This window comes from Rattus norvegicus, chromosome 14 (assembly GCF_021556685.1).
Source record: "Rattus norvegicus strain SHRSP/BbbUtx chromosome 14, alternate assembly SHRSP_T2T, whole genome shotgun sequence".
In the NCBI taxonomy this organism is placed as follows: Eukaryota; Metazoa; Chordata; class Mammalia; order Rodentia; family Muridae; genus Rattus; species Rattus norvegicus.
The window spans coordinates 36072576-36087428 of NC_141547.1; the positions used below are offsets into that span (position 1 = coordinate 36072576).

General features: G+C 42.4%; 1 protein-coding gene across 2 annotated transcripts in view; it reads left to right on the forward strand.

Moving 5' to 3' along the window:
• Positions 1 to 14853, forward strand: part of Corin (corin, serine peptidase) — a 208662-nt gene that overhangs the window by 21045 nt on the left and 172764 nt on the right. For both annotated transcript variants that reach the window (XM_087582498.1, NM_182473.2), the window contains 1 exon segment: positions 12709 to 12850. In XM_087582498.1, coding sequence (XP_087438624.1) covers positions 12709 to 12850 — 142 coding nt within the window.

The following is a 14853-nucleotide window of genomic DNA, read 5'->3' on the forward strand; positions in this document are numbered from 1 at the left end:
CTCATCACCTTCATTATTTCAGTAGACTCTGGTCTCCTTCCACACCCCCCACTGCTTCTTTTTACTGCCTTCTCACCTTTGATGGATGCTTCCCTATGTTGGGATCTGTAGTGCTCATCACGGGGATATCGTCCTGGGCGTTTTCAGGGCTCCAGACCTCTCTTTAGTTTGTTCCTTCCTGACTGTATTTCCTGTAGGTCCTGTACTCTCTGCTGTGTTTGCTGCCTTTCTTTTCTTCTTGGCCATCTCTACTTTTTCTTTCTCTTTTAAACTTCTTTCTGTGAGGGTTTTCCATAGTGAGGAGTATGAAGTGCTGGATGATAAGTCTACCAAAGGTTTTCATTTTTAAATAAATCTAATTTCTCATTAGTCTCCTGATTGGCTAATTCTTACTAGGAAGATATGAGCCTGTGAAATCTACATCTAACCAATATTTGGACCCAGTCTATTATGGGCTGCCCGGTTCCCTTTGAATATGCTTCATTTTTGCTGTGTCTCTCTTTATTCTCAATTTCATGCATATGCTATCTTAATAAGGAGACACATGCGCAATATGAATGGACTTTCCTATAAAAATCACATCAACTCAAAAGTATTGCCCAGGAATTTTATGTTGATTATTAACTGTCCAATATATCTATAGTTTCATTAGTCATGTGGCATAACTTGTCCACTCTTTAAGGCATGTGCTTCTGATTTTTCTTGTGTTGGACACAAGAAATAGTAATAATAATAATAATAATAATAATAATAATAATAATAATAATAATGTACTTCTCAGCAATTTCTCAGACTCTTGACTACTTAGGGACACCAAATACATTTGTTCTCTGGCATCATGCCCTTTCTACTTTAAGATCTTTCTAGTATGTTCTTTAGGAGTATCAGAGTTGAGGGTAACTCTTTTCTCTTCCATCTCTGCTTATTCGAACCTTCAGGGTTGTGTTTTTTTCTTTCTTGTTTTTCTGCTCAATTGGTCAATATTCAACTTTTTAAAGGAGTATATATCTTCTTCTAGTCCAATCAGCTTACTGAGCATCAGTCAAGCATGTTTTTTCAAATCACTTAGGTCTCCCTTGACTTCTCAAGGTAAGCAGAACCTTGCAAAAACAGAGTGGTCACCCCAGGCATATTCAGTTGCCTCTTGGGCCTTTAAAAAAGTTCTCCTGAGTTGTGTTTTTTTTTCTACTTTATCTCCAGAAGATGGAGGGCACATGATGACGTCAATTCTTTTTTATTTTAAAAAATAATTGTATATTTTCCTATATCTGAATCTAAGAATTAGGCCTCCAAAAATCTTGGTTCATAAATTGATTACTGAGTCCAGTGGCCTTAGTCCCACAAGATGGAAGGCGTCTGGACTTTGTGGACAATCCTATGGTTCTGAGGTGCTGGCTGCTCTATTGCTGCTTTCATTCTATGGCCCTGAGTTTAAAACAGAACAGGATTTGGATCCGATTCTTTCTAATATTCATTTAACACTGCCGAACAAACAAAACTCAAAACTCACACTCGTATCCTTGAGAGCCAAAGGGCCCTAGAGACTTTGAATTTCTGATGTAGCATAGTTTGCCCTGCTCAGCCCCCAGCCTTGAGAAAGGCTTGTTCCTAGCTCAGCATCAAATGAAACAATGGGTCAGTTTTCTCTGGAACCACCAGAGCCTATGGAGGTCAAAGTGTGACATCGTACACAGAGCAGAGCATGCTGGGTACTTGTCTACCAGGGCAGAGAGCCTCATGTCCTCCCTGTCCAAGCAGTACTTTACGTCTATATGTGTTTCGCCTAGTATCTCTTCTTATTCTTCCCAGACTGATGTGGTTGGTAGTGTTTTAAAGGACTTAAATTATATACTCCATATTAATTAACTGATTTTGACATTAAAATTCTGTTTCTCCATGCTGTTTTGAAATGAAGGTGTGTTTGTTAGTTTTTCTTTGTTTGTTTTCTGGTTTTGTCCACTTGATACAAGCTAGGGACATCTGGGAAAGAGGAACCTCAGTTGATAATATGGCTCCAATGGGTTGGCCTGTTGGCAAGTCTGTGGGGACATTTTCTTGACTAATCATTGGTGTGAGAGAGTCCAGCCCACTGGGGTAGTGCCACCCCTGAGATGGTGGTCCAAGGTTCACATATTTATACACACACATATACATACTCATAAACACACATATATGCACTCATAAACATATGTATGCTGGTATATACATATACACATATATACATTCATACATACATATATGTACACACACACACACACACACACACATGCTGAGTAAACTACAGAAAAGAAGTCACTAAGCACCCTTTTTCAATGGCCTCCGCTTCAGTAACTGACCCCAGGTTCCAGCTGGAGTGCCTGCAACGATTTCCCTTTGAGATGAACTGTATTTGGGACCAGTAAGCCAAATAAACCCTTTCTGCCCCACGTTGCTTTTTAGTTATAGTGTTTTAACGTACCAGTAGAAATGAAACCAGGACAGAAGGTAAATGACCCATTTCTGTGTCGGGAAAACATTTAATCCTGTCCTTATCTGAAGACCTCAATGCTAATTAATGGGAGGAAGAGCAGGATGGTGCTGTGGAATGATCCAAGTGGATTTTAGCTAAGGGGGTTAAAGTATGAGTTTGCACAAATAATGTAGGCTATTTGTTAGTCTGTCTTTGTCTCTGTCTGTCCCTGTCTGTCTGTCTGCCTCTCTCTCTCTCTCTCTCTCTCTCTCTGTGTGTGTGTGTGTTTGTGTGTGTGTGAATGTTCACATTCCCACCAGCATTTATAGGTCAAGCCCAGGCATGCCAAATATCTTGAGATGCACAAGAGTCCACAGGAAAAACTGACCTGCTCAGAAGATGGTGGTGTTACCTCCCTCACGAATGCCTTCTTCAGTCACCATGTGCATGCCTTGAGATTCATTGAAATGTATGGATGAGAATCCTGGTTATCTTGGTGGAAAATGCTGTCTTACTTGTGCCTTTGACTGATTGATCCCAGTTATTTTAAACCTGCCTGTATTGCTTTGTCCCTGGGTATCGAAGTCTACCTGGAGTGGTGACATTGTTATCTCTTTGGATGGAGACTATGAAGTAAGTGCTTGAGGGTCAGGGACTATGTCTTCCCTCATCCTCGTGTGCCTGGATCACACTTGTGTCCAAAAAAAAAAAATGCTCAGACTAAACACTCCTGGAATAAACCAAATCAATGCCAACGTGTAACATAGGTATGTTTTACTATGAGGTTCTCAACACATATTTTTGCTTTACTAGAATATTCCTGACATATTGCAAAAGTCGCAATGCATATTACGTTTGGAATTCGTATTCTGCTCTAGGCGTTCAGAAAGGAACAGCCTCTTTATCTAACACATACCATCCCTCCTAGTGCTTTGCACAACAGGGTCTATTTCGGCAGGTGGGGTCGGGAGGTTAACCACTCCACATCTGTTTATGCTTTGCTCTGCATCAAAATGCCCGAGATGGGCTGTCGTGGAGCATGAAATCCATTCGGTCGCGTTTGCTCTCCTTGATTGTTTTCAGCTGTACAAATTCAATATTTTAGATGTCTAGTCATATTGCTAATCTCTCCCCATCTGTAAGTCACAGGCAGTCCTGTGACAGAGGATGTGTGAGTCAATTAAATCTCTCCAGTTTGTACAAATTCCATAGCGTCCCTTTGGTTATCTGAAAAAGAGATTGCTTCCTTTTACAATATACCCAGATTCTTCAGCTGGGTATTAACATAATCGGGATGGAAAATTTAAAGTTTTTTTTTTTAATGAGTAAAAGGCAAATATTTAACTTCCCATGGAATGGATAGTCTAGCCTTTCTTTTGTTTTCCTTTCTTCACCTCTATTGTTTTAAAACCTCACATTAAATAAATAAATAAAAGGAAGAAAGAAAGATAGAAAAATAGAAACAGATCTTTAAAACTCTTCAAAGTATGAAGAAAGAGTCCTGGTATTATATCTGTCTTCAAGGAAAAATTTCATTACCTTTAGGTTGTGTTTCCCATGAAATGACAGCATTGAAATATTTGAGATTGAGGGCAAAGTTATCTTGAGAAAAGACTAGGGAGGGGGTGATTCTGTTCCCGTTCTCCTCCTCCTCCTTGTCCTTCTCAGGCTAAGGGGGAAGAAGGGTCTTTTGTATGTTTGTAACTATTGTGGAAATATGATTCTCCCATCTTGCTCGGAAACAAAACAAAACAAAACAACAACAACAACAAACAAACAAACTAAAAAAACCAAAAACAAACAAACAAACAAACCAGGGCACGAGGATTATCTTGATGCCTCTGAAGAAGAAAGATGATAACTTTTCTCCAGGGAAATGAATGGGGGCAGGTTCCTTCCCAGCTGCTTGAACCAAGGAGAAATCAGGTCTCCAAACTTGATGAACTTGTATGAAGAGAAAAAAAAAACCTTTTTTGTTTTCTTCACCAATTTCATTGCATTCTTTGCACATTTGTGGTGGTATCAAGGCATTTAATTTTTGGTTTCTAATTTGCAGATATATGCATATGGTTAGAGTGAAGGGATAGCTTTACAAGGCCACCTAAACTTCCAGTGGTCGAGACAATTACTTACATAAGTCGCCTCTGAAACATTCCAATCTGGTCTCTCATAGCTCAGACTTGAGCTGAGCAATGCCACCTTGGAAGTAGGGACACGAATGTGACCTACTGTCTGCATTATTGGATGATTATTATCTTGTCTCCTGGATGAAGTAAACATTGTGTTACATAGTCTTGGGCTTGAACATCCATTCTTGGATGTGCGAATGTGTGTCTTGGGAGAGGACTGTCTGGTGCCGTTGTAATTTTCAAAGGAGAAGCTGTGAGTAGGTTTGGCTTGAAGAACCGTGTGTTCTGGTGTGAACTCGGTAATTTCATTTTGAGAGAGGGCATTGAGTTGTTTGAACCTCATATGTTTCAATTAAATGCCAGAAAATGGGATGAAAAGACTTACTGAAAACCACATGCTCATTCTCTGTGCCTCTCGGGACATTCAAAACAAATATCCCAACAAAAGACACTTGGGTCTAGTGGAATTCACCGATGGACCATTTGGGAGTGTTTTGTTTACTGGGACAGTGGGAGCGAATATGGAAAGCTGACAGATGGATAGTTTGAGAAATACCTACATTATTGATCTCTTATTCAGCAAACCTACTTTTAATTCACAGGAGGGACACTGTGATGGCTGATTGAGAACAATGTGGTGTATGCAGCTAACGCTGGCAATTTTTCATTTTAAGTTTGGGGTAGCAGTTGATGTTTGGTGCACACTGAGTGGAGATGGACTGAAGAGACTCCATCCCTATCTAGTACTGAAAAAAACAGTCACAGCACAGTGGGGGTGGTGTTTAGCAGGCGAGTGTTCCAGCCTGAGAGTCTAGTGGGAGCTCAGTATTTGCACCATTGAGCCTGTAATTATATTGATCAGTGAAGCTATCCCCACAGAGTTTCCATGAGCTCCGTGTCCTGTGGAGGCCTTAGCAGTAGGAGTGACTTACTGTCCTTGGAGCCTGTTACCTGCTTTGGTAAACCAGCAGAGCACCTTTGTGGCATTTCGTTTCTCTACCTCAAGAACTACAGGACTAAATTTCTCTCAACCAAAAGTGGCCTTGAGGGGTTGGGGATTTAGCTCAGCGGTAGAGCACTTGCCTAGCAAGCGCAAGGCCCTGGGTTCGGTCCCCCGCTCCGAAAAAAAGAAAAAAGGAAAAAAAGAAAAAGAAAAAAAAAGTGGCCTTGATTTTGGATGACTTTTAAACTGTGATTAATATTGTAACTTAGTCTTCTACGGTGAAGCCATTTTATCCTGCCATGATTTTAAAGATGAACTCACCTTCTCATTGTGTTTTAAGAATAATTTTTTTAAAAGTTAGGTGCTATCATAACCTTTAATGCAATAAATAATTTTAACTGATGTACCAGATAGCTATCAGAATTAGGGTGACCCTCTAGCAAGGAATAGTTGAACACTCACTCCAAACTCTCAGACTCTTGGACTAACTGTTCTGTCTGTATAATTTTATAGTGGGCTTAGGAATACTGTGATTTTGGTATTAATATTTAATGGCACCTGTGGTACAGGGACACATTTTGCAGGTAGAATTAGCATGTACACCACACAGAGCCTGGTGACTGAAATGGTTTACAAGGCTACCTAATGTCTGGTGCTAGTGAAAACAAATCATACACGAGACAGCAAAACTGGGATAGCTGCACATACGATGCTGTAGCGTGAGACAAAGCACACCTCGTCTCTTTGTAGATGGTACCTGGAGTGAATACTATTTCCTAACAACTCATTAGGCTAGGGATGACATATGCTTAACAACACCTTGGAATGATCAGAGAATGTGGCTTTTTCCCCCTTTAAATAAGGTTGTTGATTTGCTAAATATGAACTTGAACCCCGTTTCTTTTTTAAAAATATTTATTATTTTAATTATGTCTACGTATGGGAATATGGAGCATTTGCACACGAATGCAGGTGCTTGATGAGGTCAGAAGTATTGGATTCCCCAGAATTCAGGTTCAGGTGGCTGTGGGAGACTGGAGTCAGAAAGGAGTCCTGGAAGAACGGTCCGCTCTTCACTGTGGATCCATCTCTCCAGGGTTCCCCTTCCCATGGTAACTTTTAGCACTGCCTTAGTTACTTCTCTACTGAATGTATCCCATCTGGTCTGCAATTGTTATTTGAGAATGAGGGGAGAGGCTTATTTCAGTACAAATGTAGTGTTCCGTTGGATGACAGCTAAGTTTTTAGGATGTGAAAGCTAATAAAATCATCAGACCAAGGTCCTTAATAAATCAACGGAACTGTTAGGCATTTCTTTATGACCTATGACCACTATGAGTAAAAGAAGGAGGAGGAGGAGGAGGAGGAAGAGGAGGAGGAGAAGGAGGAAGAGGGGAAGAGGAGAAGAAAGAAGGAGGAGGAGAATGAGAATGAGAAGAAGATGATGAAGAAGAGGAAGACAAGGAGGACGATAACGCCATTTAAGATGTCAGGAAGCAGAAGTGCCTGGGGATTTCTGATTTGGGGGTTGGTAGAATTACAGGGCCACTTGATGGTGCTTATGATTTTGTCTATAGTAAGATTCACTACACTTTACTTTCTACAACATAGTTTCCTATTTGACTCCAAAGTTTGTAAGAAGAGGTCTGAGTGTGGTTTTCCCACTTTCAGACCTAGGAAACTTGGTTTATTAACTTTAGGATGCGTTCCACACAAAGACACATCTCTCTCTCTTAACATGATCTTAACACTCCGGTTGAACATCTGTCAATCCAGTTCCACTGCAGAAACTTTGAAGGACTCAGGAATAGAGCCCACAGTGGGAATCTCTAGGGATATGTGATTTTGAAAGAAGTCATTTGCATAACTGCAGAATAATTTTGTTTGGGTGATTTAATTTACTCATTTATTTGAGTAAATTAGTTGAGTGGCTGGAGTGGGATACAGGCTTGAGGATTAAGAAAATGAGCAGAGATGTGTGTGTGTGTGTGTGTGTGTGTGTGTGTGTGTGTGTGTGTGTGTGTGTTTGCGCGCGCGCAGGTGAAGGGCCCAGGTTAATATCGGGAATCACCCTTCAATGCTTTCCACCTTCTTCATTGAGACAAATTCTCTCAAGTGAAACCCAGAGCTCGTCAGTACAGCTAGTCTGACTGACCTACTTACTGTAGGGATCCCCTGTCTCTGTCTCTCCAGGCTGGAATTACAGGGAAGCCATGAAACCCACCCGACAGTTCCCAGGGTCGTGGGGAATCTGAACTCAGGTCTTTGTGCTTGCTATTTGCCTAGAAAGACTTAATTAAGCTTTTAGGTTTGGTAAAAAGATGGCGGTGGAGGATGCAGTGATGGAAGAAGGAGGAAAGGAGGGGAAGGAGGGAGGAGAGAGCGATAGGGCAGGGAGAGAAAATATTTAAGCCGTGAATGTAGGACTTCTGAACAAAGGTGGCAGGATTTGGAGCAGAGGTGGAAAGGTCAGTCCTAGATGGGGGAAGGGGGCAACTTCTCTGTGATAAGAGAACCAGGGAGCAAACCGAGCAGGTCTATAGGTTTAGGTCTAGGAAAGTGGAGTAAGCTCTCTATTGGCTGGTTTTGTGTGTCAGCTTGACACAAGCTGGAGTCACAGAGAATGGCGCCTCCCATGAGGAACTGCCTCCATGAGACCCAGCTGTAAGGCATTTTCTCAACTAGTGATCAAGGGGTGGGACCCAGCCCATTGTGTGTGGTGCTGTCCCTGGGCTGGTAAGTCCTGGGTTCTATAGGAAAGCCAGCTGAGCAAGCCAGGGGAAGCAAGCCAGTAAGTAACATCCCTCCACGGCCTCTGCATCAGCTCCTGCTTCCAGACCTGCTTGGGTTCCAGTCTTGACTTTAGTGATAAACAGCAACGTGAAAGTTTAAGATGAATAAACGCTTTCCTCTCCAACTTGCTTTTTGGTCATGATGTTTGTGCAGGAATAGAAACTCTGACTAAGACAAGCTCCATACGTTATTTTACTTTTTCTGTAAAATGGAGATTGTAGTGTGTTCTCTTCGGAATATCAGAGCCGAAGAGTTTGAGAAGGAAGTTTTAAACTCACCAGGCAAGTTATCTGTCAGTGAGTCACAGCAGCATCCCACCATCCAGATGGGGGGTGGGGGAGAGAGAGAGAGAGCGAGAGAGAGAGAGAGAGAGAGAGAGAGAGAGAGAGAGAGAGAGAGAGAGAGATTGTTATGTTCTCTTGGTGTTGGGTTTGAAAGATGGGTGGTAGTCTGCTTTCTGTTGCTGTGATAAAGACTGTGGCCAATAGAAACTTAGGAGGAATGGAATTCTTTCTTTCTTTCTTTGTTTTTTTCTTTGTTTCTTTCTTTCCTCCTTCCTTCCTTCCTTCCTTCCTTCCTGTTTGTCTGTCTGTCTATCTGTCTGTCTTTTAATATGCATTGTCTTGCTTTCTTATGCCACCCTGACTTCTCCACTAGGCTGGGTCTTTCTCTGTCAATTAGCAACAACAACGACGACGACGACAACGACGACGACGACGACGACAACAACAACAACAGACCAACAACAACAGACCAACAACAGTAAAATGTCCTACAGACTTGCCTATAGGATGGAACCTCAAAAAAACCTTTCTTCCATTTGATTCTAATTCACGTCAAGTTGATGAAAGTCTAACCATGGGAAATCTAACTTGTTCCTCTGAGGGGGAAACCCAGAGGAACAAGGATGTTCAAAGCTTCAGAGTGGGTTTTGCAATAGAGGTTCACTCGAAAGCAGGTTTACGGGCACAGGGGAAAAAGGAGAGTGGACAGACTGGAAGAAGATTCGAGGTCTCACTGGATAGGAGGTCCCAAGATTCAGAGAATGGCTGTGACAAAGGTGATCAAATTGGGAAGTGAAAAGACAAACACTACAGAATTAGAAATATAGAAAACAGGGAGGAGAAGGGTCCCAGTGGAAATGATCCGACTTAAGAAAATACTCCCGGTGAGGAGAGTCCGTCATTTTATGCTACAAAAGCAAACACGACAGCTTTTTACACAGATGTTGTTCTTAAGATATAAGAAGTACGTTTCCTGCACTGAGATTAGAGAACTATCAGAATGGATTGCTTTATAATATATACGTATGGTTCTGACTAGGTGCCTGCCTGAGCTCATCACATAGTCTCGAGGAGGTTCAGTTCTGGTAGATGAGGGGGTTCTGTTCTGGGAGAGGAACACCCCCTGAGAGGACACGGCTCAGAGCCTCCTGAAAGCTTAGGAGCTATCTTAGCAGCTGCTTCACAGTTGCTGGGCCGCCTGTTCTCGGTTGTCAAGTCAACTACATCTGGAATTAACTAAAACCCAAGGGGCTGGGTACACCTATGAGAGATTTTTCCTTAAGTCATTTGTAGTGGAAAGACTCAGTTTTCGTCTGGATCTTTCGAGGTGGAAAGAGTCACTTTCAATATGGGCCACATCTCTGCTGGTAGCCTATATCAAAGGTATGGAGGAAGGAAGCGTTTTTCTCTTTGCCTGTCTGCAAGTTTATTTTCTCGTTGGCATTGGTGCCCACTTCTTTGGGATTTTGGCATATACTAAAGACCTGCTGAGATACCCTGCCTCATGGACCAAATAACCAGTGGATTCTTGGTTTGGACTCCCTAAATCCCATGTCTCTGTTCTCAGTTCTATTCCTGTAGAGAACCCTGACTAACACAGATCTATGTTGTTAAGAAGAGTTCACAGACCTGTAACTGACGAAACATTTCCAGACACAGTGTTCAGGAGCCAAAAGCGTATGCAGGAAACCATGTGACTGAGAAGACAGTGCTGAAATACGGAGTTGCTTTAAGTAGTTTTTCCCTTCTCTTACTTAAAAAAGAAAAGAAAAAAAAGTAAAGGGATTGACTTCCTAGCCATTGGTAAGAGTATATAGACTAATCAGGAGTATAGTCTCTGGAGGTTACCCACTTCTGGCTATGCATTTCTACGGGATTCTAGAACTCCTTGCCTCCCATTCTTTCCATGTGAGTATTGAGTGTGCTTTTCTGGGCTTTACTACAGCATTCTGGGTAGCAACGAGCCACTGTGGATAGCCTGGGACAGTTATCCCTAAAGTAGTTCCATGGACATCTTCCCAATGAGATGGCTTCTGTCACTGCAGGAGAGGAGTCAGAGGTAGTTCATGACCTTTATCTCTCTGGATATATTTTCCCCTCAAACATACTTTTTTCCAGGGTTTCTTTTCTTAGACTTTTGTTTTTCTGAAGCATACCCTCTTGTAGTCCTTCCTCGGGAAACCATATTCTTATCCTTGAGTTTCCATGGCAATATATCTTCTATAAGGTAGGAGCTTTGGAGAGATCACTGGTCATTAGACTTATTGCAGGCATTCAATATTTAATTGAGTTAATTGATTCTGTTACTGTCTCTGTTGGCCATCAGTCCCATCAGATACATATCTGATCGTTGTCCTCCTGTCCAATGACAGAGCTGTGATTAAGGTGCTGTCATAGACTTCCTATTTTATTATGCCATCACTCTATCTGCTTGAGAACCAACTATAGACTGATTAAATGAACTCACCTTCACTGGTGTCTTATACCAGGGGCAGTGGAAATGCACTAGTAGACAACGAAGCCTGCCTATAAATGAAGCTCTTCTTAAGCTAACTTCACAGTCCTTTCAAACAGTGTCTTTTATGGAGAATTCTTAAGGTTACTGAAGACACCGTTGTATTTTGTGGCGAGCACTTCTTGTATGCCTCAGAAGAACCGATCAGATTTGCCAGGTTCTTTCTTTTGCATGTCATGGAAATGATGGGCTAGCCAGGACATTGTAACAATACTTCAGGAGCATTCTGTTGGAGCGCTCTCAGTGATCAAAAGGCTTTATGCAGACCCGTTCTTTCATTGAGTTGCTTATTTATTACAGAGGAAGAGTACTGCCACGTGTGGCAGGTTCATAAGGAGATGCGGTTGGTATTGGGGTTGTTAGAATAGTAGAATTTCTGTGAACATACAGAAATAAGGGAAGGATTAGTTTTGAAGTAGGGAAGAGAAGCAAATTGATTTTGGGTTTGCTCAGCACCCTGAACAGAATCTGCACAATATAGTAAGAAGGAAGTTTAGGACTGAAGAATTGTATTCCAAAAGATTACAGAGGTTAACAGACGTGCACCAAAGCTGTCAGAAGAGGAAGACTGGGGTTCAAGGATCAGGAGCTATGCTTGCCCTGGGTACTAGGGCAGCAGCTGTCCTACCTTGAAGCATTTTTAGCAACATCTCAGGCTTCTGCTGAGAAAGCCCCTGCCTTCATCTAGCCATTTGTAATAAACAAATTCCCAGACAGGAGCTTGAACTTTGCACAATGTAAAGCATTTGCTGACAAGAACATTTGAGCCATCCGTGTGGTCTCGCATACTCTCTCACGGATAGACTGTGGGAGAGCGTGAGCAGCAGGGCACACCCTCTGAGTGGCTCTGGGCCACTGACACCCATGATAGTCTCTCCCTGTTGTACTTGTTAGTAGATATGTGCTCAGCAACACTCAACCTTATAGAAGTGTTACTGCCTAAAAACTTGGTGTGTGTGTGTGTGTGTGTGTGTGTGTGTGTGTGTGTTTGCGCGCGCACGTATGCAGACTTGCGTTGGGACTGAGACAAGTAAGAATGAAGTCTAATTAGTGTCCTGCTTATGTACTCACCAGTATTTGATCACGGTGTCAAACAGCCCTGAGTTGTTTACATCTGTCTCAGCGGAGTTCTTGCCATGATAATTCATAAGTGTTTAGAATTCTGCTAATGTGATAAATGCTTCTTAAGAAAAACAAGCTGAAATGTCATTAAAAGTTAATCTAATGAAAAACATTTCAGAGTGTATAACAAAAAAGCAAGAAGGAAGGTTGGTAGAGTGATTGCCTTACATGGGGGGGAAGGAGGAGAAAAGGAAGAGTGGGGGGAGGAAGGGGAAGAAGAAGGGGAGGAAGAGAAATAGGAAGGAGGAGGAGGAGTGGAGGAGGGAGAAGAGGATTTGTTTGTCTATGCAGTTGTTCACTTGCTTTGCATATTATATTTTTTGACTACCTTATTTCCGGCCCTCAAGTACACAGCGTCAAACCTCTTAGGAATAGTGCTCTTCTAAAAGGACGCTGTAGCATAAAATTTCATACCAGCCACAGAGCCTCTGTGTGATATTAAAACCATGTTTCATTTCTCTCTCTTCCATCAGGTCTTGAGAGCAGACAGCAGCGTGGGCGAGGGCTGTCCTCAGAAGCTGGTGACAGCAAATTTGCTACGCTTCCTCCTGCTTGTGCTCATCCCCTGCATCTGCGCCCTTATCGTGCTGCTGGCCATCCTGCTGTCCTTCGTGGGTGAGTGATGCTGTTCTTTTTTAAATTTTTTTTCTTTTTTTCGGAGCTGGGGACCGAACCCAGGGCCTTGCGCTTGCTAGGCAAGTGCTCTGCCGCTGAGCTAAATCCCCAATCCCCTTTTTTAAATTATTAATCTTCTTTTACAGCCTAGTTGTTAACCTCCTCCTGTTCTGCCCTCGGACAGTTCCTCATCCCATTCCTCCACCCACGTCTCCAAGAGGATGTCCCCACACCACACAACCCCCTACACCCAGCCAGGCCACCCCATTCTGTGGGGCCTCAAGTCTTTCAAGGATTAAGTGTGTCTTCTCTCCTATACAGACTCAGCAGCCCTCTGCTGTATATGTGTGGGGGCCTAGGACCAGCTAGTGTATGCTACCTGGTTAGTGGCCCAGTGTCTGAGAGATCTTGGGGGTCCAGGTTTGTTGAGATTGCTGGTCTTCCTGTGGGGTTGTCCTCCTCTTCAGCTTCTTCCAGCCTTTCCTTAAACCCCCTGTGGGGGACCACAGGGTTCCCCCACTTTAGACCATTGGTTGGGTGTAACTATCTGTGTCTGTCTCAATCAGCTGCTTGTTGGGCCTCTCAGAGGACAGCCATGTTAGGCTCATGTCTGTAAGCACACCATAGCATAGGTAATAGTGTCAGGAGTTAGGGCTTGTCCTTGAGATGGATCCCAATTTGGGCCAGTTATTGGAACTGTGATGCTGTTCTTAAAGGAAGTAAACATTAAAATTAATGGGATTAGGATGTGGTTTATACCTCACTCCAACATTTTAGGTCCTAAAGTATCAAATGAATGAGTGACTAGTCTCTGGCTTCCCATGGGAAAACCTGCAGTTTCAGCCATGTGACCACGAGACTTGCTACTGCTATTGATGCCAGTGATGGTTCTACTGAAAGCTATACTAGGTGTGGACACCATGAAGACTGAGTGGCAGCTCAACCGGTCATTTAGATGCTCACAGCTGCAAGGAAAGAATCTCATGTAGGACACACATGCTGAAGGCAGATGTATGCAGGGTTTTGACACAGTATACCCAGGGAAGTTAAATATCATCTGATCCTTTGCAGTGAGATGAATAAGAAATTCAGGTGGAAGGGCGTAGCAAGTGCAGGAGCCAAGTAATCCCACCGCCACAAAGGTGGACGTTGGAAACCGAGTTAGAGAAAATGGCAACGTTGGAAAGTACATTGAGATGGATGTAGTCCACATGACAAAAGATCGTGTCTGCCGTAGTGAGGGTTGGGATTTTAGTAGATCGGACTTTGGTCTTCAAAGCTTTGAGGGAGAAGACCCAGGGTCACACTAAGTCGGCTTTATTTTGGACTTTGAAAACCAAGGCCTTCAATACATACTCTAAATGTTACACGTCAAATTTTAGCCAGGAAGACACCAGCAATTAAATGCTATGAGCTAAGGATTATTTTGTTTGCATGGTACCATCTCGGTTTAACGAACAACAGACTAAGCTAGAAAGGCAGCCTCTCGGGAAAACCAGCAGCCTGCTATAATCGCTGACCACTAATGGTGTAACTCGGGCTCCTGTAGATGCATGCGATCAAATGAAACAGGAAACAAACAGAAAGAAAGTGATGATTCAATTCCATCATCAAAGATGTAAAAATTGGAATTTCATTAAAGCAGCTCATTTGTTGTTTCATAAATTGGTTTAGGAGTCAAATTTAGAACTGACAGTTCTAGAAATGTCTATTTGCTTATGTATGCTTAGGATCATATATAATGTTTATTGGAAAGTAACACTTTGATATCTTGCTATCCACAGTGGATTTGTTCCAAGGCCTCCCTAAGATACCAAAACCCATAGTTACATCCCTTATATGAAATGATCGAGTATTTGTAAACCTTGTATGCACATTCTCTGGTGACTTGAAATCACCTTTAGGTCACACATGATGCCTAATAAACCACGAGCGTAATGGTAGTAGTTGCTTTACTGCTTTGGGAATAAGGAGGAGAAAATAGAGTCTGTAGATGTTCATGG